A 24,954-nucleotide genomic window follows, 5' to 3' on the forward strand; every position below is an offset into this window, starting at 1 on the left:
CCCATGGTGAGCGGTGTGGGGGACCCGCAAGCTCACTTAGAGATCAGGCACCCTTTCAAAATGGCGGCCCGATCTCTGAGTTCAGCTCCCCAGTGCTAATAAAAATTCTTAGTGTGGCCTAAACTCGTGAAAACTCCCCAGGGCCCAAAAAAGTGACTAAGTGTCATTGCATGGCAGTGGGGAACTCACCAGCATAGCCGGCAGGAAACTTCCTGAAAAATCTGCCACAGATTAACTTAATTATTTTGGGAGAATCAAGCCCTTGGCCAATGACGCTTGCATCCAGCCCAAAGTGAAACCTCCTGCAATTGTCCTTCAGACCTGACAGCAATTTTAAAACTTCTGAGAGACCAAAACAAGAATCTGAACAGGCAGAAGATTATTTTGAGCAATGGATGAAGTGTAAAACGTTCTCCTTCAGTTGCTGACGATTTTCTAACATTTCTAGCAGATTTCCAGTGTTTTCCTTTTGATGCCTGACAAATCTAGTGCTGTTTTAAATAAAAACGCATTTATAAATCTTGCTCATGGTGCGATTTCAATGGTATTAGTGCTAAACTAATATTTTAGCAGAAACATTAGACGCACGTGTCAAACAAACAGCAGTGTGACACAATTACTGTAAAACAGATCTCAATATATGCCAAAAATGACAAGGACAAACTTGCTACAGGAACGATTAGTTGGTGTTTGATATGTGGACCATAATTAGCCCATGCAACTTGCCCTATATTAAGCCAATCTGCATAAAGTTAATTTAAAAAATACCTCACCAACGTGAGTATTGCTTTAAAACCATTTAACCCTTGGTTTACCAGGGATCAAGGAATAATCAGATAAATTTCCTTAACTTTGTGAATGTAAATATAACGCTGTTATCAAACCAAGCTCGGTTAAAAGGAAACACCAGAGCAACCCCAAGGCCCTTATTTTATGATTTAACTCCTAATTCTTCCTCCATTTGTAAGACTGTGATTTCTTTTTACATCACGGTAGCATGGTGGTTAGCATCAATGCTTCACAGCTCCAGGGTCCCAGGTTCGATTTCCGGCTGGGTCACTGTCTGTGTGGAGTCTGCACGTCCTCCCCGTGTGTGCGTGGGTTTCCTCCGGGTGCTCCGGTTTCCTCCCACAGTCCAAAGATGTGCGGGTTAGGTGGATTGGCCATGCTAAATTGCCCGTAGTGTAAGGTTAATGGGGGGATTGTTGGGTTACGGGTATACGGGTTACGTGGGTTTAAGTAGGGTGATCATTGCTCGGCACAACATCGAGGGCTGAAGGGCCTGTTCTGTGCTGTACTGTTCTATGTTCTATGTTCTATCGTCTATCAACCACTGAACTAACGAGATACCTAAATCTCATCACTTTTTGAATGGTTGATTCCCCTGGTGTGGGCCTCATCTTCATCCCCTTAAGAACAAAGGAGATAATTGGAAGGATAAGCTGGACTCCGGGGCATGTTCAGCCACTGCGCTGTGCCCGGACCAGGTCTCGGCATGACGGGTGAACACTACGAGAGCCCCAAATCGGGCATCACGCCGGGCCGGCCGTGAGTCACCCAACTTGCACCACCCAGCCAGATCTGGATCTTGCCCTCTCCAGGGTGCCGTTTAACACTGGTTTCCACAAACATGGACTAGGCGTGATGGCATCTCGGAGGACCTTGCAGGCCATTAGAGACCACCAGGTGGTCAGGGACAGTACCTTTGCAGCCCCCGGCACCTGGGTACTTTGGCACTGCCAGGCTGGTTGTGCCAAGATGCCCTGGTGCCAGGTTGGCACTGTAAAGGATTGGATCCTAGGGGGTCTTGCCAATTAGGGAGGGGCGGGGGGGGGGGGGGGGGGGGGGGGGGGGAGACTCAATAAGGTTTGGAAGGATCCAGAAAGCGGGGGGCGGGGCACGGGCCCAAAATGGGGGTAGCTGTATTCGGCAGCCATTCAAAATGGCTCCTTGATGTCTGGGCAGCTGGTCCAGAAACCTATTAAATTGTGGCCTCGCGGGGAAAAGTCCCCAAGGCCCGCTGATTCTCTCTCCGGATTCAATGGAACTGGAAACCACAATCTCTTGACTCTGAGGTACGTTTGCTGCCACCAAAGCAAGTTGACATTAATCAGTGAACCTAGTGACATTCAGCTGCTCCATTCTATCAGGAGGGAACTTTCCTGCCACTAATTGAAAAGTTAAATCACCACAGCTTACTCAGCAGGATATTTGGCAACTCCAGCTGTACATGTTGTTTAACAAGCCGTGTGCAATGTGAATAATATTTCTGTTGTGTTCATAAAAGATTCACACAAATTTAACTGAACAGTATCTTAAGGCAATAAGACGGCTCTTTATTTGTTTCCCACTCACAATGCTGTTATATTATCTGCGACTGGGTTCACTTGGTCCAACAACATTTTATCATTCAGACGATTTTGTTTTGTATTAAAAGGATGAACCTGAACAAGGAAACATCTCTGTGACAGGAATAAAATCATCCGGGTTCTACTGTTTCATCAAAGCCAGCGAGAAATAGAAATTTGCATGTTACCCATAGCAATGGAAAGTTATTTCCATCACTGAGCTGGCTACATATTTATTTAACCATACCATTCCAGGGCATCAGCTGCCCCTAAAGTGTTTAGTCCTGATGGGATGATGTTTCGCTGAACTATTTTTCCATCCTATTTAAGCTCATTATGAGACCAAGAAAAAAAATTGCGTTCATGAAAAATTAGAACTATCGTGTCGATGCTTAATAAAAATGCAGACTGGGTAAGTTCCAGAATAAAACAAAACACTCAAGACTCCATGACTCAAGCAGCAATGACATGGATTAGTTTTCGTACACGCACCTCACGACAATCTGTCATACCTCTTTATGTAATTGTCTGAAGAGCTTGCCCTTTGTCACGAGGCATAGACGTGGCCTCGGGCTGGCACGGACAAGATGGGCCAAATGGCCTCCTTCTGTGCTGTAACTTTACTATGATTCTAAAAATGAGCCGGTGTCTCTTTGAGACTTTCATTTTACATTTTTCCACCAAATCCTGCTGTATAGCTCAAAGCAGGTCCCTAGAAAATTTCGGCAATGGAACCTGAGCTACAGGAGTTATAATAATGATAATAATCTTTATTGTCACAAGTAGGCTTACATTAACACTGCAATGAAGTTACTGTGAAAAGCCCCTAGCCGCCACACTCCGGCGCCTGTTCGGGCATACAGAGGGAGAATTCAGGATGTCCAAATTACCTAATAGCACGTCTTTCGGAACTTGTGGGAGGAAACCGGAGCACCCGGAAGAAACCCACGCAGGCACGGAGAGAACGTGCAGACTCCGCACAGACAGTGACCCAAGCCGGGAATCGAACCTGGGACCCTAGAGCTGCGAAGCAACAGTGCTAACCACTATGCTACCATGCCGTCCTACATATTTCCAAGGGTTAAAATCTTCCCCCAAGTATATTTTTATCATCACATGTGCCTTATTCAAAAGATTATCTGTAAACCTACAGAGAATGGTGCCTGTGAGCACAGTCAGCAAACAGTTAGCAAACAGGGGGAAACTCGTGGCTGAGGAAGAGGGAGATTCGTGGCTGGGGAAAAGGAAGAATCGAGGGTGGGGAAGAGGGAGATGCAAAGCTGGAGAATCAAGAAAGAAAGGCTGAGGTCATCGACACTTTGGTTCAAATGAGGACGGACCTCCCGAGACCTCTGAAGCTCACTGCAGTTGGCCCGCCAGCCCACGGGCAAAATGAGCATCCTGGGGGAGATGGAGGTGATGGGGCCCATCACAGCGCCACTCACACAGGAGGCGGTGGAACCTGGTGATTCCCCTCCGCCTGACATGGTGCAGTTGATGGGCATCGGAGGAAGGGGACACAATCTGTAAAAACTCACCATTAAACACTTTCCCACCAGCAGCTCAATCTGCCTCCCATTGTTGTCCCACGGTGGGAAGGTTGAGCTGGAGTTGGGTCATGAGCTGTGACATTTGGTGGTGGGGAATGGGTTCAGTGAGTATTGGACCCATGGACGTCCCAGACCCATGGACGTCCCACAGATATCCACCATTACCTAGAAATGACCATAGGAGCTGCGGAGTGATACAGCCGAGTATGACAGCGTCCCCAGTCTGTGACCCCACATCTTGCTCCATCTCCCACCCCCCCCGCCCCCCCCCCCCCCCCCCAATAAAGAACGGCAGAGCCCATGTGAACGGGCCCCCAACGTAAAAGTAGGGATTCCTCTCTCCCTTCCCCATTCCCTGCCACCACTTTCTGATATCCATTTCACCTCCAAGGTCCGGGCACCCTCCCCATCCCTGAACGCCAACCCCCTCTCCCCCGGACACCTGATCCTCGACTGTTCCCAGTTCTGAAATGTGACATCAAAATTAGCGGATTGCCAGCCAGGGGAACAATTTTGCCGCAGCATTACCAAGGCAGGAGCGAACTGCAGCTGTTTACAAGACACATTTCATTCAGAATTCACACCTACCTGCTTTCGGATTGTGCGGATGTTTGTCAGGATGGCAACTCAGTGCCTTGGCTTTAAACTCTGCGACGATCTGCTCAGTCTGGCAAAACAAAAGTTAAATCATGAAATAACTTGGAGTATAAGTTTAGTAGTCACAGAGGAGTCCGGAAAGGAGAGTTAAAACAAATGGTTTATTACCAAAAGTAAAGTATTTACAAGTGACAAACCCGTTCCCAGTTGGGCCTACTCTGCAGCTCAGCTCCTACCTGGGCCAGCTTTATGGCACTGAGTTAACTAGCCCGCTGACAGACCTCCACCCCTCAGCTCACATGGAAATTAATCAGGTTGTCCCCGTCCGTCTTGTGGGAGTTACATAGAAACTAGAAGCAGAAGGAGACCCTTTGAGCCTGCTCCGCCATGCATTATGATCATGGCTGATCATCAAGTTCAATACCCTGATCCCTCTTCCCACCATATCCCTAGATCCCTTGAGCTCCAAGAGCCATATCTAATTCCTTCTTGAAATTACGCAGCGTTTTGGCCTCAACTACTTTCTATGGCAGCGAATTCCACAGATTCACCACTCTCTGGGTGAAGAAATTTCTCCTCACCTCAGTCTTAAAAGGTTTACCCCTTATCCTCAAACTATGACCCCCAATTCTGGGCTCCCCCACCATCGGGAACATTCTTGCTGAAACTACCCTGTCTAATCCTGTCAGATTTTAATTTCTATGAGATCCCCTCTCACTGTTCAGAACTCCAATTAATGTAATCCTAACCGATTTAGTCTCTCCTCATATGGCAGCCCCGCCATCCGAGGAATCAGCCTGGTAAACCTTTGCTGCATTCCCTCCATAATAAGAACATCCTTCCTCAGATAAGGACACCAAAACTGCACAGACTACTTGTGGTGGTATGATTTTCATAGCTGTCTGCCATTGGTGCAGAATACTGGCTTACCATGGCCCTGGTCGGTCATGTGCCTCTCGACTGATTGGTTGAGACCAGTCATGTGACGGCTCCCCAATTGGTTGAGAGGCTGAGTTAACCCCGCCTCCAGAGCGAGGTATAAATACCCAGAATGCCCAGCGGTCGTCCATTTACTGTAGTCGATCGCAGGGCTAACTTCTAGCTTATTAAAGCCTAACTTTTGAACAGCAACTCGTCTCGCGTTAGATTGATGGTTCATCACTACTCTAGGTGTGGCCTCACCAATGCCCTACACAATTGGAGGAAAACATCTCTATTCCAGTACTCAAATCCGCTCGCTATGAAGGCCAACATACCATTTGCCTTCTTCGCTGCCTGCTGTACCAACACGCTTACTTTCAGCGACTGATGCATGAGAACACCAAGGTCTCGCCGTGTTTCCACCACTCCCAATTTACACCCATTCCAATAATAATCTGCCTTCCTATTTTTGCTACCAAAGTGGATAACCTCACATTTATCCACATTATACTGCATCTGACATGCATGTGCCCATTCACTCAGCCTGTCCAAATCCAAGTGAAGCATCTCTGCATCCTCCTCACAGATCATCTCCCACTCAACTTTCTATCACAGCAGCATGGTAGCACAGTGGTTAGCACAGTTGCTTCACAGCTCCAAGGTCCCAGGTTTGATTCCCGGCTTGGGTCACTGTCTGTGCAGAGTCTGCACAGCAGAGTCTGCACATTCTCCCCGTGTCTGCGTGGGTTTCCTCCGGGTGCTCCGGTTTCCTCCCACAGTCCAAAGATGTGCAGGTTAGGTGGATTAGCCTTACTGTCCAAAAAAAAAGAAGTGAGGTGGGGTTACAGGGATAGGGTGGCCATGTGGGGATGTGGGGTGCTCTTTCCAAGGGCCGGTACAGACGCGATGGGCCAAATGGCCTCCTTCAAGACTGCAAATGCGATGATTCTATGATCTGCAAATTTGTAGATAGTACAATTAGCTCCCTCGACCAAATCATTCCCTCGACAAAATCATTAATATATAATGGAACAGTTGGGGTCCTAGCACAGATGTCTACAGTCCCCACTAGTCACTGCTGCCAATCAGAAAAAGACCCATTTATTCCAATGTTTTGTTTCCAGTCTGCTAACCAGCTTTCTATCCATCTCAAGACACTACCCATAGTCCCATGCGCTTCAACTTTACATATTAATCTGCTACGTGAGACCTTGTCGAGAGCCTTCTGAAAGTCTAAATAAACCACATCCACGTTCTCCCTGGTCAACTCTCGTTAAATCTTCAAAAGAATTCTAGCAGATTTGTCGAGTACGATTTTCTTTTCGTAAATCCATGCTGACTTTGTCTGATTACACCACTCCTTTCCAAATCCTGTGCTATGAAATCCTTGATAATGGACTCCAGCAACTTCCCTACTACCGACGTTACGCTCACTGGTCTATAGTACCCTATTTTCTCTCTACCTCCATTTTTGAAAGCGGGATTACATTCACTACCCTCCAGTCTGTTGGAACCATACCAGAGTACAAAGAATTTTGGAAAATGATCATCAATGAATCTACAATTTCTAGGGCCACTTCCTTAAGTATTCTGGGATGCAGATTATCGGGCCCTGGAGATTTATCCGCCTTCAATCCCATTAATTTCTCCAAAACCATTTTTTACTGATACTAATCTCCTTCAGCTCCTCACTAAAATTTGTGTTTCCCAGAATTTCCAGTACATTATTCATGTGTTCCTGTGTGAAGACAGAAGCAAAGTATGAATTTAGAACTGGAGTCATTTCTTTGATCCCCGTTATGAATTATAACAATAAGGATAAACGTTTGTTACCAATGTTGTCTGAAAAATAATTAGCAAACCTATCTGACGTGAGGAATCGGCATTTCCTTTTGTGTATTTATTCCTTCTTTTTCTTAGTCTGTTTTGCATTCAGGACGTTAGTGCCATGTAGCATGTATTGATGTAATATGGTCGCCATGGCAACAACTGCCCTTCGGCTTTCCACACATACAGCAGTGATTCTTCAGAACTGCTCATTAAACACAGTATCAGGTCTTTGAAGATTTTTGATTTGCAATATGACAACGCTGACCTGTTGAACTAAATGCAACGATTGGTTTAGTTGATATAGAGGAGGAACTGACTTTAAGATATTTGAACTTGTCTGGTGTCTCCCTGTCTATCAGATCATTGGGGTCAGTGGTTTGAAAAATGGTGACACATCACACAGAGCCCATAAACTTCAAGGTACAGCGCAGCTGGGGTTAGAGCAGTGCTTTTCAAAGTGGGTCACCGAATGGTGTAGAATGGGTCGTCAAATGGTCACCATATTGATCCCCAAATATCGCCTGACCATGTTTCTCGTTTTCTTTCTAGGTAAATTCGGGGCAGCACGGTAACATGGTGGTTAGCATAAATGCTTCGGTTCGGTTCCCGGCTGGGTCACTGTCTGTGCGGAGTCTGCACGTCCTCCCCGTGTGTGCATGGGTTTCCTCCGGGTGCTCCGGTTTCCTCCCACAGTCCAAAGATGTGCGGGTTAGGTGGATTGGCCATGATAAATTGCCCGTAGTGTCCTAAAAAGTAAGGTTAAGGGTGGGGGGTTGTTTGGGTTACGGGTATAGGGTGGATACGTGGGTTTGAGTAGGGTGATCATTGCTCGGCACATCGAGGGCCGAAGGGCCTGTTCTGTGCTGTACTGTTCTATGTTCTAAATTCTCACTGCGTTACAGTGTATGACCGTGCGAGGCTGATGTAGAAGCTGGTGCCGGGGACTTCCTTGCCTCTTTGGGCCAGAGTGTAGTTGGACAGTTTGCACTCAGATACCTGTAAAATTCTCTCTGGGCGGCATATCCTACTACTGTGTTCAGCATCAGGATCTGTATAATTTCTTGAGTTCAGTGTGGTATTATTTCTGGAGTTCTGTGCGTCACTTACAAACCGTGTGCGTCTTTTATCATTCTCTCAATTTAGCTGGACATACAGCCTCCTCCAGCCCTACAAGCCCCTATATCCACTCCCAAGTTGTCTCTCCCCACCAGGGCTCTTATCCTTCAAGGATGCTTCTTTTTTCACCACGTCCCCCGCCACTATCCACCCCCTCTTCCCAGATACCCATCCACAAGCATCAGTCACTGCCTTGTAGCTATATGGACTCCCATCAGCTGAATCGATTCCTCTCCAGCAAGGACTTTTGCATCTACCTTTATCGTGGCTTGTTCGACAAAATTGGGATTAGCTGGCGAATAAACTACACTCATGTATACAGAAGTCGATAAAATGTTGCAGGTATATGGAATGGACGTGTCTGCACGTTTTGCATATTGATCAGCTGAGCTGTGCCCAGCATTGTTTTTTGTTAGCATGCTTTCATTCTATTACATAATTACCTGGGAAAGGGGGCTGACGGCATCCAGTGACATTCCAGCCAACCATGTTTTTCGTTCAACATTGGGGCTCCTGTTTCTGAAGTTGAAGTTTTGAGTTTAATTTCCTGTCCGAGGTCGTGTTAGGTTTTGAATGTGTGAACATAACGTTGTTAAAACTATGCAATACTGAGCCTGTTAATCTTTCCTGCGCTTGCACGCAATTTTCCAAATGCTAACAATGGGTGTGAAGAAATAAAATAATCCTGAGTTACACCCTTGAGCAATGTGTCAGGGTGGAGGTGTCTTTTAAGGTGAGACAGCAGCTTAATTTACAAATTTACAATCAATAATGCAGAAGTGGCAACAAGGAGTGTGACATTTTAACAGTAATTATGGAGAATATTGTGTGAATATGGCTTGGGTCGCGATAGTCGGCCATTCTGCAAACTTGGGCCGCACAAAAAAAAGTTTGAAGGATACTGGGTTATAGTCTTGGACTACCTGCAATTGCACCGGGGCCCTGATCAAGTGAAAACACATCTTTACTGAGGGTAATACACTCAGCCACAATCTGCAGACACTACTCCTCCTGGACCTTTAGATTACTGCCCTTCTTCAGCTTGCCGTTGTCAATATGCCCCACGATCTGGCAACATCAGCCCCAACCTGGGATCATGCACTATCCTAGAATGATTGAACTCCTACAGAATTAGGCCATTCTGCCCATCGATCCGACACTGATCCTCTGAAAGAGCACCCTACCAAGGCCCACTCTCCCACCCTACCAAACCCATGGAGACAGTGGTAGAAGTGACACCGCACAGTCCTTGTGGAGACAAAGTCCCGTCTTCACATTGAGGATACCCTCCATCATGTTGTGTGTCACTAACACCGTGCTAAATGGGATAAAATTAAAACAGATCGAGCAACAAGGGCAGCACGGTGGCACAGTAGTTAGCCCGCTGCCTCACGGTGCCGAGATCCCAGGTTCAATCATGGCTCTGGGTCACTGTCCGTGTGGAGTTTGCACATTCTCCCCGTGTTTGCGTGGGTTTCACCCCCACAACCCAAAGATGTGCAGGTTAGGCGGATTGACCACGCTAAATTGCCCCTTAATTGGAAAAAATTAATTGGGCACCTCTAAATTTATTTTAAAAAACAGATCTGGCAACTTAAGGCTGGGGATCCATGAGACGCTGTGGGCCATCAGCACCAGCAGAACTGTATTCAACCACAATCTGCAACCTCATAGCCCGGCATATCCCCCACTCTACCATTACCACCAAGCCAGAGGATCAACCCTGACACAATGAAGAGTGCAGGAGAGCATGCCAGGGGCAACATCAGGCATACTGAAAAATTAGGTGTCAACCTGATGAAGCTACAACACAGGAATACTTATGTGCCAAACTGCAGAAGCAGCAAGAATAGACAGAGCTAAGCAATTGCACAACAAATGTATCAGATATAAGCTCTGTAGTCCTGCCACATCGAGCCGTGAATGGTGCTGAATGAAACAATTCACTGGTGGCTCCACAAATATCCCCATCCTCAATGATGGAGAAACCCAGCACATATGTGCAAAAGACAAGGCTGAGGCATTCGCAACAATCTTCAGCCAGAAGTGCCGAGGTGGATGATCCACCTCGGTCTCCTCCAGAGGTCCCCACAGCACAGATGTCAGTCTTCAACCAATACAATTCACTCCATATGCTATCAAGAAACGGCTGAAGACAGTTGATACTGCAAAGGCTATGGGCCAGGACAATATCCTGGCAATAGGGCAGAAGACTTGTGCTCTAGAACTGGTTACAACCTTAGCCTAGCTGTTCCAGTACAGCTACAACACTGGCATCTACCCAGCAATGTGGATAAGTGCTTAGGTGTATCCTGTACTCAAGAAACAGGACAATCCAACCCAGCCAATTACCGCCCTACCAGTCTACTCTCAGTAAAGTGATGGAAGGAGTCCATCAACAGTGCTATCAAGCGGCACTTACTCAGCAATATCTGCTCACGGATGCTCAGTTTGGGTTCCGCAAGGGTCACTCAGCTCCTGACTCATTACAGCCTTGGTTCAAACATTGACAAAAGAGCTGAATGCCAGAGGTGAGGTGTGATTGATTGCCCTTGACATCAAGGCAGCATTTTACCGACTATGGCATCAAGGTGCCCTAGCTAAACTGGAGGCAATGGGAATCGGGGAAAACTCAATGCTGGTTGGAGTCATAACTGGCATAAAGGAAGATGGTTGAGGTGGTTGGAGGTCAATGATCTCCGCTCCAGGACATCACTGCGGGAGTTCCTCAGGGTAGTGTTCTAGGCCCAACCATCTTCAGCTGCTTCACCAATGACCTCCCTTCCATCCTAAGGTTAGAAGTGGGGATGTTTACGGATGACTGCACAATGTTCAGCACCATTCACAACTCCTCAGATAATGAAACAGTGCATGTTCAAATGCAGCAAGACCTGGACAATATCCAGACTTGGGCTGACAAAATCCTGGAACACCCTTGCTAACAGCACTGTGGGTGTACCTACACCTCAAGGACTGCAGCGGCTCAATAAGGCAGCTCACCACCACCTTCTGAAGGGCAACTAGGGATGGGCAATAAATGCTGACCTAACCAGCAATGCCCACATGCCATAAATGATTTTTTTTTAATATATAAATGTTTTTTATTGGGTTTTTGAACAAAGTATATTTACCGTTATGTACACAGGATAAAGAAAAATATATATATTATACATTGGGCGGCGACGGCCGAGCAAATAAGGGGATGGGTCAAGGAGCCAGAAGCCGAGTGGGTACGCGCGGAGGAGGCCTCCTGCGTGGGGACCTCCCTCCGGGCCCTCGCCACGGCAGCATTCCCAACCCAACCCAAAAGACACTCCAGCAACCCGGTGGTGAAAGCCACCCTCCAATCCTGGAACCAACTACGGCAGCAATTTGGCCTGACCAAAATGTCGGACAAAGCTCCCATCAGCAACAACCATAGGTTCACACCAGCGCTGACTGACGCCACCTTCAAAAGGTGGGGGCAGGACGGAGGGACACTGACAGTCAGGGACCAATACACGGACGGCAGGATCGCAACACTGGACGAACTGACAGAGAAATTCCAGCTAGCCAGGGGGAACGAGCTACGGTATCTACAGCTCAAAAACATCCTATGAAAGGAGACAAGGACGTACCCACAACTGCCACGACAGACACTACTGGAAGAATTGCTGGATGCAAGCATACTGGACAAAGGAAACTGTAGTGACATGCATGACTGACTGATAGAAAGGGCCGACACCATACTGGACGCAGCAAGAAGGAAATGGGAGGAGGACCTGGGGATTGAGATAGGGTGGGGACTCTGGAGCGAAGCACTGCATAGGGTCAACTCCACCGCCACGTGCGCAAGGCTCAGCCTGACGCAACTAAAAGTGGTACATAGAGCCCACTTAACAAGAACCCGTATGAGAAGGTTCTTCCCGGAGGTGGAGGACAGATGTGAACAGTGACCAGAAGGCCCGGCCAACCACGTCCACATGTTCTGGTCTTGCCCCAGACTTGTGATGTACTGGACAGCCTTCTTCGAGGCAATGTCCAAAGTGGTGGGGGTGAGGGTGGAGCCATGCCCGAAAGTGGCGGTCTTCGGGGTCTCGGACCAGCCAGATCAATTCCTGGGGAGGGCGGGCGCCCTTGCCTTTGCCTCCCTGATCGCCCGCCGTAGAATCCTGTTTGGCTGGCGGTCAGCAGCACCACCCAAAGCTGCAGACTGGCTGTCCGACCTCTCGGAATCTCTCCAAATGGAGAAAATCAAATTCGCCATCCGAGGGTCAGATGACGGCTGCCACAGAACGTGGGAGCCATTCACGCGATTGTTCCGGGACCCGTTTGTGGCCAACGAACAAGAGGACGAATAGCCAGGTAGCCAAGAATCAGGGGAAAGTAGCCAAAGCATGAAAGGGAGAGATAGACCGGGAGGGAGAGGGGGGGAAAGAGGGAAGAGATAGGGAACAAGAGAGGAGAACCAGAGAGTTGGAGAGGAGAGGGAGGCAGGGAAATGAGAGCCGGAAGGAAGGCACGGGATACAATAACGAACATGGCATCTCCAGGAGCAGGGAACGAGGAGAATAAAGACGAAAGACAGGAGGAACGGCAGAAGCGGAGGTGAGCGCGAGACGGCAGCAAGAACCGTCCAGGAGAAGCAAGCGACAACACCAACACCAAACCCATTTGAGTATTGCCCACTGTAATTATTTCTCCGGCCCCCGAATGTATAAATGAATTTTTCTAAAAAAAGAGAAAAACTAACAAACTCCACAGTCACCCAACGCTGGAATCAAACCCAGGTCCCTGGTGCCGTGAGATAACAGTGCCAACCACTGCATCAATATGCTAGCTGTGCGATATCTCCCAATTACTTACAATATTTTCACACTAATAGGAGTAGATAAGGAACATTCTCCTGTAACATTCCATTTTTAAAAACATCTTCTAATGTGTGCCTCCCTGGCAAAGCTTCCACTTATTGCCATTCCTACTTAATCTTCAGAACGTGGTGGTGAGCTGCCTTGAACCAGTGCAGACCATGTGGTTTAGGTACATCCAGAATGCTATTATGGAGGGAGATCTAGGACTTTGACCCAGTGTTAGTGAAGGAACAGAGATATGGGACAATTTTCCAAGAAAGAAACAAGTGCTGCTGGCAGCGGGAAAACTGTTGTGTTTCCTGTTTGCCCTGGCAATGTCAATCAGGTGCTATTCAACGGCAAGGGCCTAACTCACTGACAGTTCCTAAGAGATGGGGGTGTTCTTTAAAATGTATCGGATCTCAGAATAACACTGCAGTTCCCCCCCAGTCACTGGCATGGCACTCCATCCCAACCCTCCTACCCGAGATAGTTGGCAAGGCCTCCCCCTCTATTATCAGCTAGCCAAATGCCCCCCTCCCCAATCAGAGACCCCCTCCCCTTCAGGCCCCTCTCATTCCTCCACTTCAGGCCCGGCCCTTGGCAGTGCCAACCAAGTACTGTGGAATCCGGGGAGGGCAAGGGGGCGAGTGCCCTCACTACATCTACCTCCAGTCTGCCCATGGGGGCCTTTGGAATAGGTGTTGGGGGGGGGGGGGGGGTCTTTTGCAGGTTCAGGGTTGTGTAGCAGGGCTTTTTTCTGCAGCTTTGAACATCATTAAACTGTCTTTCAGCATGTCAAATTGTAGTTTAAAGTCCTTTTTTCCCCCCAGTGTTTCATTGTGGAAATGTTGACTCCTCCAGGATTGGCATTGGACAAGGAGTGAGGCAATATGGAGGCAAAAGAGAGTTGAGTTACATAATGGTTGAATAAAACCAGATATCAATCAGTGTATATGTGGAAACTGATGTACTTTTAGTGTCATAGACTTCTACAGTACAGAAAGAGGCCCTTCGGCCCGTCGTGTCTGTGCTGGCTATAAGCACCGATCTACTCTTTATAAAATAAATTTAAGGGGCAGCACAGTGGTTAGCACTGCTGCCTCACAGCGCCAAGGTCCCAGGTTCGATCCCTGCCCTGGGTCACTGTCCGTGTGGAGTTTGCACAATTCTCTCCGTGTATGCGTGGGTTTTGCCCCCTCAACCCAAAGATGTGCAGGCCAGGTGGATTGGCCACACTAAATTGCCCCTTAATTTGAAAAAATGAATTTATAAAAAAAACATTTAGAATACCCAATTCCCTTTTTTTTTTAAACTTAGGGGCAATTTACTGTGACCACCTCGCCTGCACATCTTTGGGTTGTGGGGGTGAAACTCAGGCAGACACGGGGAGAATGTGCAAACTCCACACGGTCAGTGACTCGGGACCAGGATCAAACCAAGGTCCTCAGTATCATGAGGCAGCAGAGCTAACCACTGCGCCACCATGCCACCCTCACCTATCCACTCTAATCCCATTTTCCAGCACTTGATCCATTGCCTTGTATGCTATGGTATTTGAAATCTTCATCTAAATGCTTCTTAAATGTTATCACGGTTCTGGTCTCTACCACCCTTTCAAGCAGCGAGTTCCAGATTCCCACAACTCTCTGGGTGAAAAGGTTTTCCTTCAAATTCCCTCTAAATCTCCTGCCCCTCAACTTACATCTATGCCACTTCCAGCTGCACCAGACAAGGATGCCCACTGTCCCCGCTGCTGTTCGCTCTAGCGCTCGAGCCATTAGCAATCGCACTCAGAGCAGCCAAAAGCTGGAGGGGATCCAAAGAGGTGGCAAATAGCACAGAGTCTCATTCTATGCAGATGACCTGCTCCTTTTGGACCCACAAAGCAGTGTGGACGGAATCATCGCGCTCCTGAAAGAGTTTTCCGCCTTCTCGGGCTACAAACTCAACATGAGCAAAAGCGAGATCTTCCCGGTACACCCACAAGTAGGGGGGGCAGCACTAACAGGACTGCCGTTTAAACAAGCCCGACACAAATTCCGCTACCTGGGGATCCAAATAGCCCATGACTGGAAAGAGATCCACAAATAGAACCTCAACAGTCTGACAGAGGAAGTAAAAAAGGACCTGCGAAGATGGAACACACTCCCACTCTCCCTCACGGGGAGAGTCCAGACGATCAAAATGAACGTGCTGCCCAGGTACCTCTTCCTACTTAGATCCATCCCGATCTACATCCCCAATGCTTTTCAAAGCACTAGACAAACTAATCATATGTACCCCTTCAGTGCCCCCCCCAAAACAGATGCCTACTTATGTGCTAAAACAATACTGCCAATTGTACAGATCTGCTGTTGTTGCGCCAGCACATAATACCCGACCAGTATTTTATTCTAACGTTTTTGTTTGTTTGTTGTTCCTTGTTTTGTTTTCTGTGTGTGTTCCCTTCTCTTCTATGTATACACACACACTCTATTGTGTACATAACGGCAAATATACTTTATTCAAAAACCCAATACAAAACATTTATTTAAAAAACCTTAAAACTATGCCCCTGGTTATTGACTACTCAACTAAGGGGAAATATTTCTTCCTATCTACCCTATCTGTGTCCTTTATAATTTTGTACACCTCGATCAGCGCCACCCCCCACCCCCCTTCAGTTTTTTCTGCTCCTTTGGGTGGTGTCACTGCAGATCAACATGTAGATAAGAAACAGACGCGCAGTCAAACATAAATTCCTGGGTAAACAGTGAGAAGGTGGCAGTGATTGTTGGAGAACAGCTAGTTGTAACTGGATGGATAGGAAAGAAGGGAGGTGTGAGCAGTCCCACCTGGACAATGGTGGAGAGATGTTACACTCCATAGGCTCCCTGCAGTGCAGAAGAAGACCATTCGGCCCATGGATGAAGGTTTGTGAAAGACTGCAGACAGATTGAGAAGAAGGAGGTGATGAGACCATCAATTCACTAGACACGTGCTTTGAGATATGAACAGTGGTTTTAATCTACTTACTACAGAGCCAGCCTGTTACACGTTGAACTCTCGATGAACTGGTTGGTTGGCTCTGGGCATCGATATTTATACAGCAGTCCAGGGGGAGGAGCCGTGGGCGGAGCCACGGGTGGAGCCCTGTACAAACTCCTAAGCATTCCCAAAGCTACTCCCCCTAGTGGTCGGGCAACGCAACTACGCTTACAATCGTACGGTCTCATATATATATATATCAGTGTGAATTACAGAGTTACATTCACCACAGGAGGTCTGGAGCGTGTTACTGATAATCACAAGGAAGGTCATTTGTAACCTTGATAAGGACCATTTCAGATCTGTGGCAAGGACGGAAACTTGATTGGAGGAGTCCAAAAATAAAATTGCGTAAAAGATGGGCTTGGATTTGAAAATCAACAACATGTTCAAGAAGGGGACTTCCAGTGACAGTGATGTGCTGAGCGGATGCACATCAGGCGGCTCTCCTCCAGACCAGAACCAAAAAGGCACTTACAGTCAAACTTTGCCCAAAAATACAAAGACAAATTTACTTCAATGGCAAGAAGAGAATAAGCACAACAGAATGCCAGCAAATGGGAGCTCGAGGGGCCGAAGAGACGGCAGAAGTGGCGGAAAGGGCCATGAGCAGCAGGCGGACGGGGCGGTGGATGCACGAGGCAAAGGAGTGCCAGCCACCTGGAAGAGAGGAAGACCATCGATCCAAGCATCAGCCTCCCCCCCACCACCTGGAGATGGATGGAAGACCTTCCTTATGAAGGAGCTGATCGCTATGAAAGAGATGATCAGAAGAGAAATCCAGGTGGTGGTCAAGGTGACAGTGGTAGACGCGATGGCCACCATGCAAATGGCAATCGACATGCTGGAGTAGAAAGTGGAGACACAGAAGATGATCCTCGACATGGTGAAGATCAGAGCGACAGAATCGTCGCCTGGAAGCAGAAGTGGAAAGGTTGGTGTCGGCCCAGGGGAACTTAAAGTGAAAAGTTGAGGGCCAAGAATACAGGTCATGACGACAAAATATTCGGATCGTGGTACTGCCTGAAGCTAGTCCGGAAAGACAGCTTCCCCAACCCCCCAGAGCTTGACAAGAGTGCACAGGTCGCACAGGACATAACCCAAAGCCGGGGAGCAGCCGAGGGCGATCATTGCAATGCTGCACCAATATCAGGATCGTGAGAGGATCCTGTGAGGGCACATCAGATGAAAGTGAGTACCTGGGAAGGAGACAGAATCCAAATTTATCAGGACATTGGGGCAGATCTGGCAAAACACAGGGCTGAGTTTAACCAGGCGAAGTCGACCCTGTACAAGAACGGGGTGCGATTCAATATTCAAGGGGTAGCATAGTGGTTAGCACAGTTGCTTCACAGCTCCAATGTCCCAGGTTCGATTCCCGGTTTGGGTCACTGCCTGTGAAGAGTCTGCACGTTCTCTCCGTGACTGCGTGGGTTTCCTCCGGGTGCTCCGGTTTCCTCCCACAGTCCAAAGGTGTGCAATTTGGTGGAATGGCCATGCTAAATTGCCCTTAGTGTCCAAAAGATGGGGTGGGATTACTGGAATAGTTGGATGTGTGGGCTTGGGTCGGGTGCTCTTTCCAAGGGCCGGTGCAGACTCGATGGTCCAAATGGCCTTCTTTTGCACTGTAAATTCTATGCTTCTATGATTCTATAAATATACTGTTCCCAGCTAGGCTCTGGTCACGCACCAGAATAAAGAACATTACCTCAACATCCCGGCCGAAGTGTTGAATTCGACGACTCAATGTCCTGGACAAGGGCAGGCAAGGCAACGATGAGGGCTGATCAAGGATTATGAAAGAATCAACGACTTATTGGACAGTGAGCACTTCTGCACAGGATTGTGCTGCCTCGCTCTGATCAAAGAGGAAAGACAAGGTCACAGAAAGAAACGAGGACAGAAGGCAGGTGAGGGTTTAGTCAGAGAAAGCAGGCAGTTAGCGGGCATAAGGGGCTAGACCAGCCCCGGGAGGGGAGCCACCACACTTGCAGGGACAGCTAGCTTGGGAAGGCAGGTAGCAAAGGGGGCCGCCGCGGCGCACCTCCCGGTAGGGAGGGAGCACCTAGTCAGGAGATTCGTCAGCCTGTTAGAAGCCAATGGTGACTAGGAAGAGACGGGGGGGGGGGGGGGGGGGGAAGAGGGAGGGAGGAAAAGCAAAGGAGGACACACACAAGGGAAATAAGCAGAGGGAGGGGGAAGGAGAGAGAAGGGAACCCAAGGGAATCATAGAACGAAACATGGGGAAAAGTGAGTAGGGGAGAGGCCATCTAAACCCCCCACCCTCCCCCACCAACAAAAAAACTACTAAAAATCGCAACAGAAAGAAGTGAAACGCAGTATGTGATGCCCAGGGTAGAAGTCAGCACTAAGAGGGAAACTAAGCTACCAACAGCTTGGGGGGGGGGGGGAGAACACATATAAAATCTCTGTAAATAAGAAACAACTTCATTTGTGAATACTAGGTACACTTGAGCTGTTACTCTGTAAAAACTGGAAAAAAGCAATAAAATTATCTTTTTAAAAAGGTAAAAGAAAAGACTTTGGGGAAGAAAGGGAAGTTGGAAGGACAGAAGTTAAGATGTTTGTCACATGCACCATACCATTCTATGATTACTTAATGCAGAAAAAACATCCCTAATCACTCCAGTGTGATTCACTCAGAAACGCAACTGAAGTTTTAGCATGTAAACTAAACCTGATCAGCACTGCGTACAAACTAATCGCAAGAACTAAAAAGAAGTATTTGCATTTCTACTGTGTCTACAGCAACCTCAGGGGAGTCCAAATTACAGGAGAAACTGTGCATTCAGGGTGTAAAAGTCAATTCACGTACAGCAAACTCCCACAGATCGCAATGTGATAATAACTGGCTGAGGTATTATTTCTTGGTACGTTGATGCTGGCCACCAGGGATGACAACCTTTCTTGTCTTCAAAATAATTTACGGGATTAATTTCCCTTGACCTGTAAAGGAGAGACAAACACATACAGTGTTGCAGCCAGACTCAGGAACACATCAGATTGTCAACATTGTTCCATTCAGGCTGTGGAGTTGGGCTTGAACCCAGTGCAGTGGGCCTGAACCACAGATACCACTGAAATGTAGAGGCCAGTGCTAAAATGCAAACTGGCCAGCGCTGAAATGCAAACCAATCAGTTAAAATGCAAACTAGTCAGTGCTAAAATGCAAATGAGTCAGTGCTAAAATGCAAATTGGTCAGTGCTAAAATGCAAATTGGTCAGTGCTAAAATGCAAATGGATCAGTGCTAAAATGCAAACTGATCAGTATGAAAATACAAACGGGTCAGTGCTAAAGTACAAACTGGTCAGTGCTGATATGCAAACTGGCCAGCACTGTGATACAATAAGCTTTTACCCACTTTAAATACTGTAACCCCAGTAAGGACAGAGAGAGAACAGCTGTCAGCGTGGATCTTTCTCACCGTGGACAGCTCATCGCAACCCAGCAGCCGGTAGTAATCATCTGAATCCTCGGCTGTGTGATTCAGTATGGAGTCCATCTGCAGTCTGCTTCTGCCTCTCGCTGTCCGGTGAGCTGCCGCTGAACTGGCTCCTTAAAAGCGGAACCGAGTGGTTCGGATCGCCCACTCGCCGTGTGCTGTGTGTCAATGACTCACACGGCCAGTCTCCTGACACCTATATAATCCTGATGAGCCACAAGTGGGCAGCCTCAGTCATTGCTGGCAGCACATTCTGCTCAAACCTCCAGCAATGTCCAGCAGCTCCGCCTGAGGGATTCGGCTCGAACTCAGGCGTCAATCAAGTTTCAAACGCGGAGACTCGGGCAAGAGAGCTAAATCACAAAATAACGCCAAATACTCAGTTATTTAACGCCTTTAAAGTAATGAAATGTCCCCAGACACTTGGAAGGAGTCCTTCTGACAGCATTTGACACTGAGCCAGGGTCCAGAGATATCAGGGCTGGTGGTGACCTCAGTCGAATAGTTTTTAAGCAGCATCTTGGAGATGTTGAATGTTGTGTACAAGAGGGAAGAATTGAAGGAGCTCAGAAGTCTCAAGAGGGTTGCAGGGCTGTAGGGAATTAGAGAGATAAACGGTGAGGCCATATGGAGGGATATGAACAACTGCTTATGTCCGTCTCTACAGTCTCCATGTGAGGGTATAGGATGCGAACCACCGCTGCTGGTTCATGGTTAGCATTGCTGTTTCATGGCGGCGAGGACCCGGGTTCGATCCGGGCCCCGGGTCACTGTCCGTCTGGAGTTTGCATGGGTCTCACCCCACAACTCGAAATGATGTGCAGGGTAGGTGGATTGGCCATGCTAAATTGTCCCTTAATTAGAAAAAAAGTAGGCAGTGGGTAACGTTGGTAAGTCCTTGCAACTTTTATCACTTATACAATAGTGAAAATAGGTTTTGTGGTTTATAAACTGTAAAGGCTATAATTGGTAGTAATGAGCACAAGGAAGAGATGATTGGATTTCATCTAATATCAAGCATCTTCCAAAGATTTTGTTTAAAGGCGCAAGTCAAAGCAGGAGAGCTCAAAGTCTTGGTTTGCTCCTCTTGCTCCCTGTGGGAAGCCGGGAGCATTTCCAGTGCCCACCATGTGTGCAGGAATGTCTCCAGCTACAGCTCCTGGAAATCCGGGTTTCGGAGCTGAAGCAGCGGCAGGAGACACTGTGGAGCATCTACGATATGGAGAGTGTCGTGGATACTACATATAGAGAGGTGGTCACATTGCAGGCTCAGACTCCAGAGACAGGAAGGGAATGGGTGACCACCAGGCAGAGCAAGAGAGCTAGGCAGGCAGTGCAGGAATCTCCTGCAGCTATTCCCCTGAAAAATGGATATACCGCTTTGGAAACCGTTGAGGAGAATGACCTCTTAGGGGAAAGCAGCAACAGCCAAATTTGTTGAACCACAGTTATTTCTGCTGCAGAGGGGAGGAGCAAAGTGTGGGGCTGCAATAGTTATAGGGGATTCAATTGTAAGAGGAATAGATGGGCATGCGTATTTGTGCCCCAAATGAAACTCTAGGATAGTATGTTGCCTCCCTAGTGCTGGGGTCAAGGATGTTTCGGAGCAGTTAAAGGACATTCTGAAGGGGGATGGTTAACAACCAGCAGTCATGGTACACATCGGTACCAACACAATAGGTGTAAAAAAGGATGAGGTCCTAAAAGCAAAATATGGGAAGTTAGAAAGAAAATTGAGAAGTCGTACATCAAAGGTAGTGATCTCACAATTACTACCAGAGCGACGTGCTAGTCAGAGTCGAACGAGCAGGATATATCGGATGAATACATTACTGAAGAGATGTTGTGAGGGCGGGGGTTTCAGATTCCTGGGGCATTGTGACCGAATCAGGGGGAGATGGGACCAGTACAAACAAACCTTATTGAGTTTTTTGAGACGGTGACCAAACAGGTGGATGAGGATAAAGTGGTTGATGTGGTGTATATGGATTTCAGTAAGGCGTTTGATAAGGTTCCCCACGGTAGGCTATTGCAGAAAATACGGAAGTATGGGATTGAAGGTGATTTAGTGGTTTGGATCAGTAATTGGCTAGCTGAAAGAAGACAGAGGGTGGTGGTTGATGGCAAATGTTCATCCTGCAGTTCAGTCACTAGTGGTGTGCCACAAGGATCTGTTTTGGGGCCACTGCTGTTTGTCATTTTTATAAATGACCTGGAAGAGGGTGTAGAAGGATGAGTTAGTAAATTTGCAGATGACACAAAGGTCGGTGGAGTTGTGGATAGCGCTGAAGGATGTTATAGGTTACGAGGGACATAGATAAGCTGCAGAGCTGGGCTGAGAGGTGGCAGATGGCGTTTAATGCGGAAAAGTGTGAGGTGGTTCACTTTGGAAGGAGTAACAGGAATGCAGAGTACTGGGCTAATGGCAAGATTCTTGGTAGTGTAGATCAACAGAGAGATCTCGGCATCCAGGTACATAAATCTCTGAAAGTTGCCACCCAGGTTAATAGGGCTGTTAAGAAGGCATATGGTGTGCTAGCGTTTATCAGTAGGGGGATTGAGTTTCGGAGCCACGAGGTCATGCTGCAGCTATACAAAACTCTGGTGCGGCCGCACCTGGAGTACTGCGTGCAGTTCTGGTCACCACATTATAGGAAGGATGTGGAAGCTTTGGAAAGGGTTCAGAGGAGATTTACTAGGATGTTGCCTGGTATGGAGGGAAGGTCTTACGAGGAAAGGCTCAGGGACCTGAGGTTGTTTTTGTTAGGAGAAGGCTGAGAGGTGACTTAATAGAGACATATAAGATAGTCAGAGGGTTAGATAGGGTGGACAGTGAGAGTCTTTTTCCTTGTATGGTGATGACCAACACGAGGGGACATAGCTTTAAATTGAGGGGTGATATAGGACAGATGTCAGAGGCAGTTTCTTTACTCAGAGAGTAGTAGGGGTGTGGAACGCCCTGCCTGCAACAGTAGTAGACTCGCCAAATTTAAGGGCATTTAAGTGGTCACTGGATAGACATATGGATGAAAATGGAATAGTATAGGTCAGATAGGCTTCAGATGGTTTTACGGGTCGGCGCAACATCGAGGGCCGAAGGGCCCGTACTGCGCTGTAATGTTCTATGTTCTTATGTTCTATGAACGGCTTACACCTGGGCGGGACCAGGTCTGATGTCCTAGGGGGAGTATTTACTAGAGTGGTTGGTGAGGGTTTAAACTAAAATGGCAGGGAGGTGGGAGCCTTGGCAAGGAATCAGAGGAGGAGGAAACAAGCACAAAAACAAGACAGAAAGGGGAATAAGAAAAGTGATAGGTAGAGAAACTAAGGGCCAGATTTCAACAGGCCATAGTGAAAAATATTGGGAGCGGATCAAGTAGTGTTAAAAAGACAAGGTTAAAGGCCTTATACCATAACGCGTGGAGCATTCGCAATAAAGGGAATGAACTATACCCCATAAATGGGTATGATATAATCAGGGTTACGGAGACATGGCTGAAGGGTGACCAAGGATGGGAACTGAATGTCCCAGGGTTCTCAGTATTTAGGAAGGACAGACAAAAAGGAAAAGATGGTGGAGTGGCAATGCTGGTTAAAGAGGAAATTAACACAACAGTGAGGAAGGATATTAGTTCTGACAACGTGGAATCTGTTTGGGTAGAGCTAAGAAACACCATGAGAAAAAAACATTAATGGGTGTCGTATATAGACCCCCAGTGGTGATGTTGAGAATGACATTAAACAGGAAATTAGAGATGCTTGCGATAAAGGAACACCTAGAATTATGCTGATTTTAACCTGCATATAGATTGGGCAAATCAAATTAGCCGCAATACCATAGAGGAGTAATTCCTGAAGTGTTTACAGGATGGTTTTCTCAACCAATATGTTGAGGAACCAACTAGAGAACAGGCCACCCTGGGTATTGTGTACTGAGAATGGAATAATTGGCAATTTAGTTGTGCGAGACCCTTTGGATATGAGCGAGCATACTATGAAAGAATTTTTCAGCAAAATGGAGAATTAAGTTGTTGATTCTGCGACTTGGATCCTGAAACTTAATAAAGGAAACTATGATGATATGAAGCGTGAGTTGCCTTTGATCGATTAGGGAACTTTACTTAAAGGGATGACAGTGGATAGACGATGGCAAACATTCAAAGAGTGCATGGGGGAACTGCAACAATTGTTTTTGCAGAATCACAGAATAATACAGTGCAGAAAAGGCCCTTCGGCCCATCGAGTCTGCACCGGTGCATGAAAGGCACTTGACCTGCCCATGGTAACACGGTGTTGCTTCGAAGTGCCAAGGTCCCAGGTTCGATTCCCACTTGGGTAACTGTGCAGAGTCTGCACGTTCTCACCGTGTCTGCGTGGGTTTCCTCCGGGTGCTCCGGTTTCCTCCCACAAGTCCCGAAAGACGTGCTTGTTAGGTGAATTGGACATTCTGAATTCTTCCTCTGTGTACCCGAACACGCGCTGCAGTGTGGCAATTAGGGGATTTTCACAGTAGATACATTGCAGTGTTAATGTAAGCCTATTTGTGACAATAATAAAGATTATATTTATAATCCCATTTGCCAGTACTTGGCCCATAGCCTTGAATGTTAAGACATGCCCAGTGCTCATCCAGGTACTTTTTAAGGATGTGAGGCAACCCACCTCGACCACCCTCCCAGGCAGTTCATTCCAGACCGTCACCACCCTCTGAGTAAAAAGGTTTTTCCTCAAATCCTCCTAATACTCCTGCCCCTCACCTTGAACTTGTGTCCCCTCATAACTGACCCTTCAACAGCTGCTTCCTATCATCCTCATAATCTTGTACACCTCGATCAGATCGCCCCCTCGGTCTTCTCTGCTACAGCAAAAACAACCCAAACCTATCCAACCTCTCTTTATAACTTAAATGTTCCATTCCAAGCAACATCCTGCTGAATCACCTCTGCACCCGCTCCAGTGCAATCACATCCTTCCTATAATTTGGCAACCAGAATTGCACACAATACTGTTGTAGCCTCACCAAAGTTCTATACAGCTCCAACATGACCTCCCTGCTTTTGTAATCTATGCCTCGATTGATAAAGACAAGTGTCCCATATGCTTTTTTCACCACCCAATTAACCTGCCCTCTGCCTTCAGAGATCTATGGACAAACACTCCAAGGTCCCTTTGTTCCTCGGAACTCCCAGTATCATGCGGTTCATTGAATACTTCTTTGTCAAATTACTCCTTCCAAAGTGTATCACCTCACACTTTTCAGGGTTGAAA

The 24,954-nt window shown here is 47.4% G+C and overlaps 1 protein-coding gene across 2 annotated transcripts in view; it reads right to left on the bottom strand.

The window, feature by feature from the left end:
- dnajc12 (DnaJ (Hsp40) homolog, subfamily C, member 12) overlaps nucleotides 1-19,939 on the bottom strand; it is a 45,588-nt gene extending 25,649 nt beyond the window's left edge. The window contains exons 1-2 of one of the 2 annotated variants that reach the window (XM_038773227.1): nucleotides 19,606-19,939; nucleotides 4,487-4,565 (exon numbers count right to left, since the gene is read on the bottom strand). In XM_038773227.1, coding sequence (XP_038629155.1) covers nucleotides 4,487-4,565; nucleotides 19,606-19,746 — 220 coding nt within the window. In that variant the 5' untranslated portion in view covers nucleotides 19,747-19,939. The remainder of the gene's footprint in view (nucleotides 1-4,486; nucleotides 4,566-19,605) is intronic. The other variant, XM_038773228.1, reaches the window with a different exon arrangement.
- Nucleotides 19,940-24,954: the final 5,015 nt, after the last annotated feature.

The sequence above is a fragment of the Scyliorhinus canicula genome, chromosome 16 (genome assembly GCF_902713615.1).
Source record: "Scyliorhinus canicula chromosome 16, sScyCan1.1, whole genome shotgun sequence".
NCBI lineage: Eukaryota > Metazoa > Chordata > Chondrichthyes > Carcharhiniformes > Scyliorhinidae > Scyliorhinus > Scyliorhinus canicula.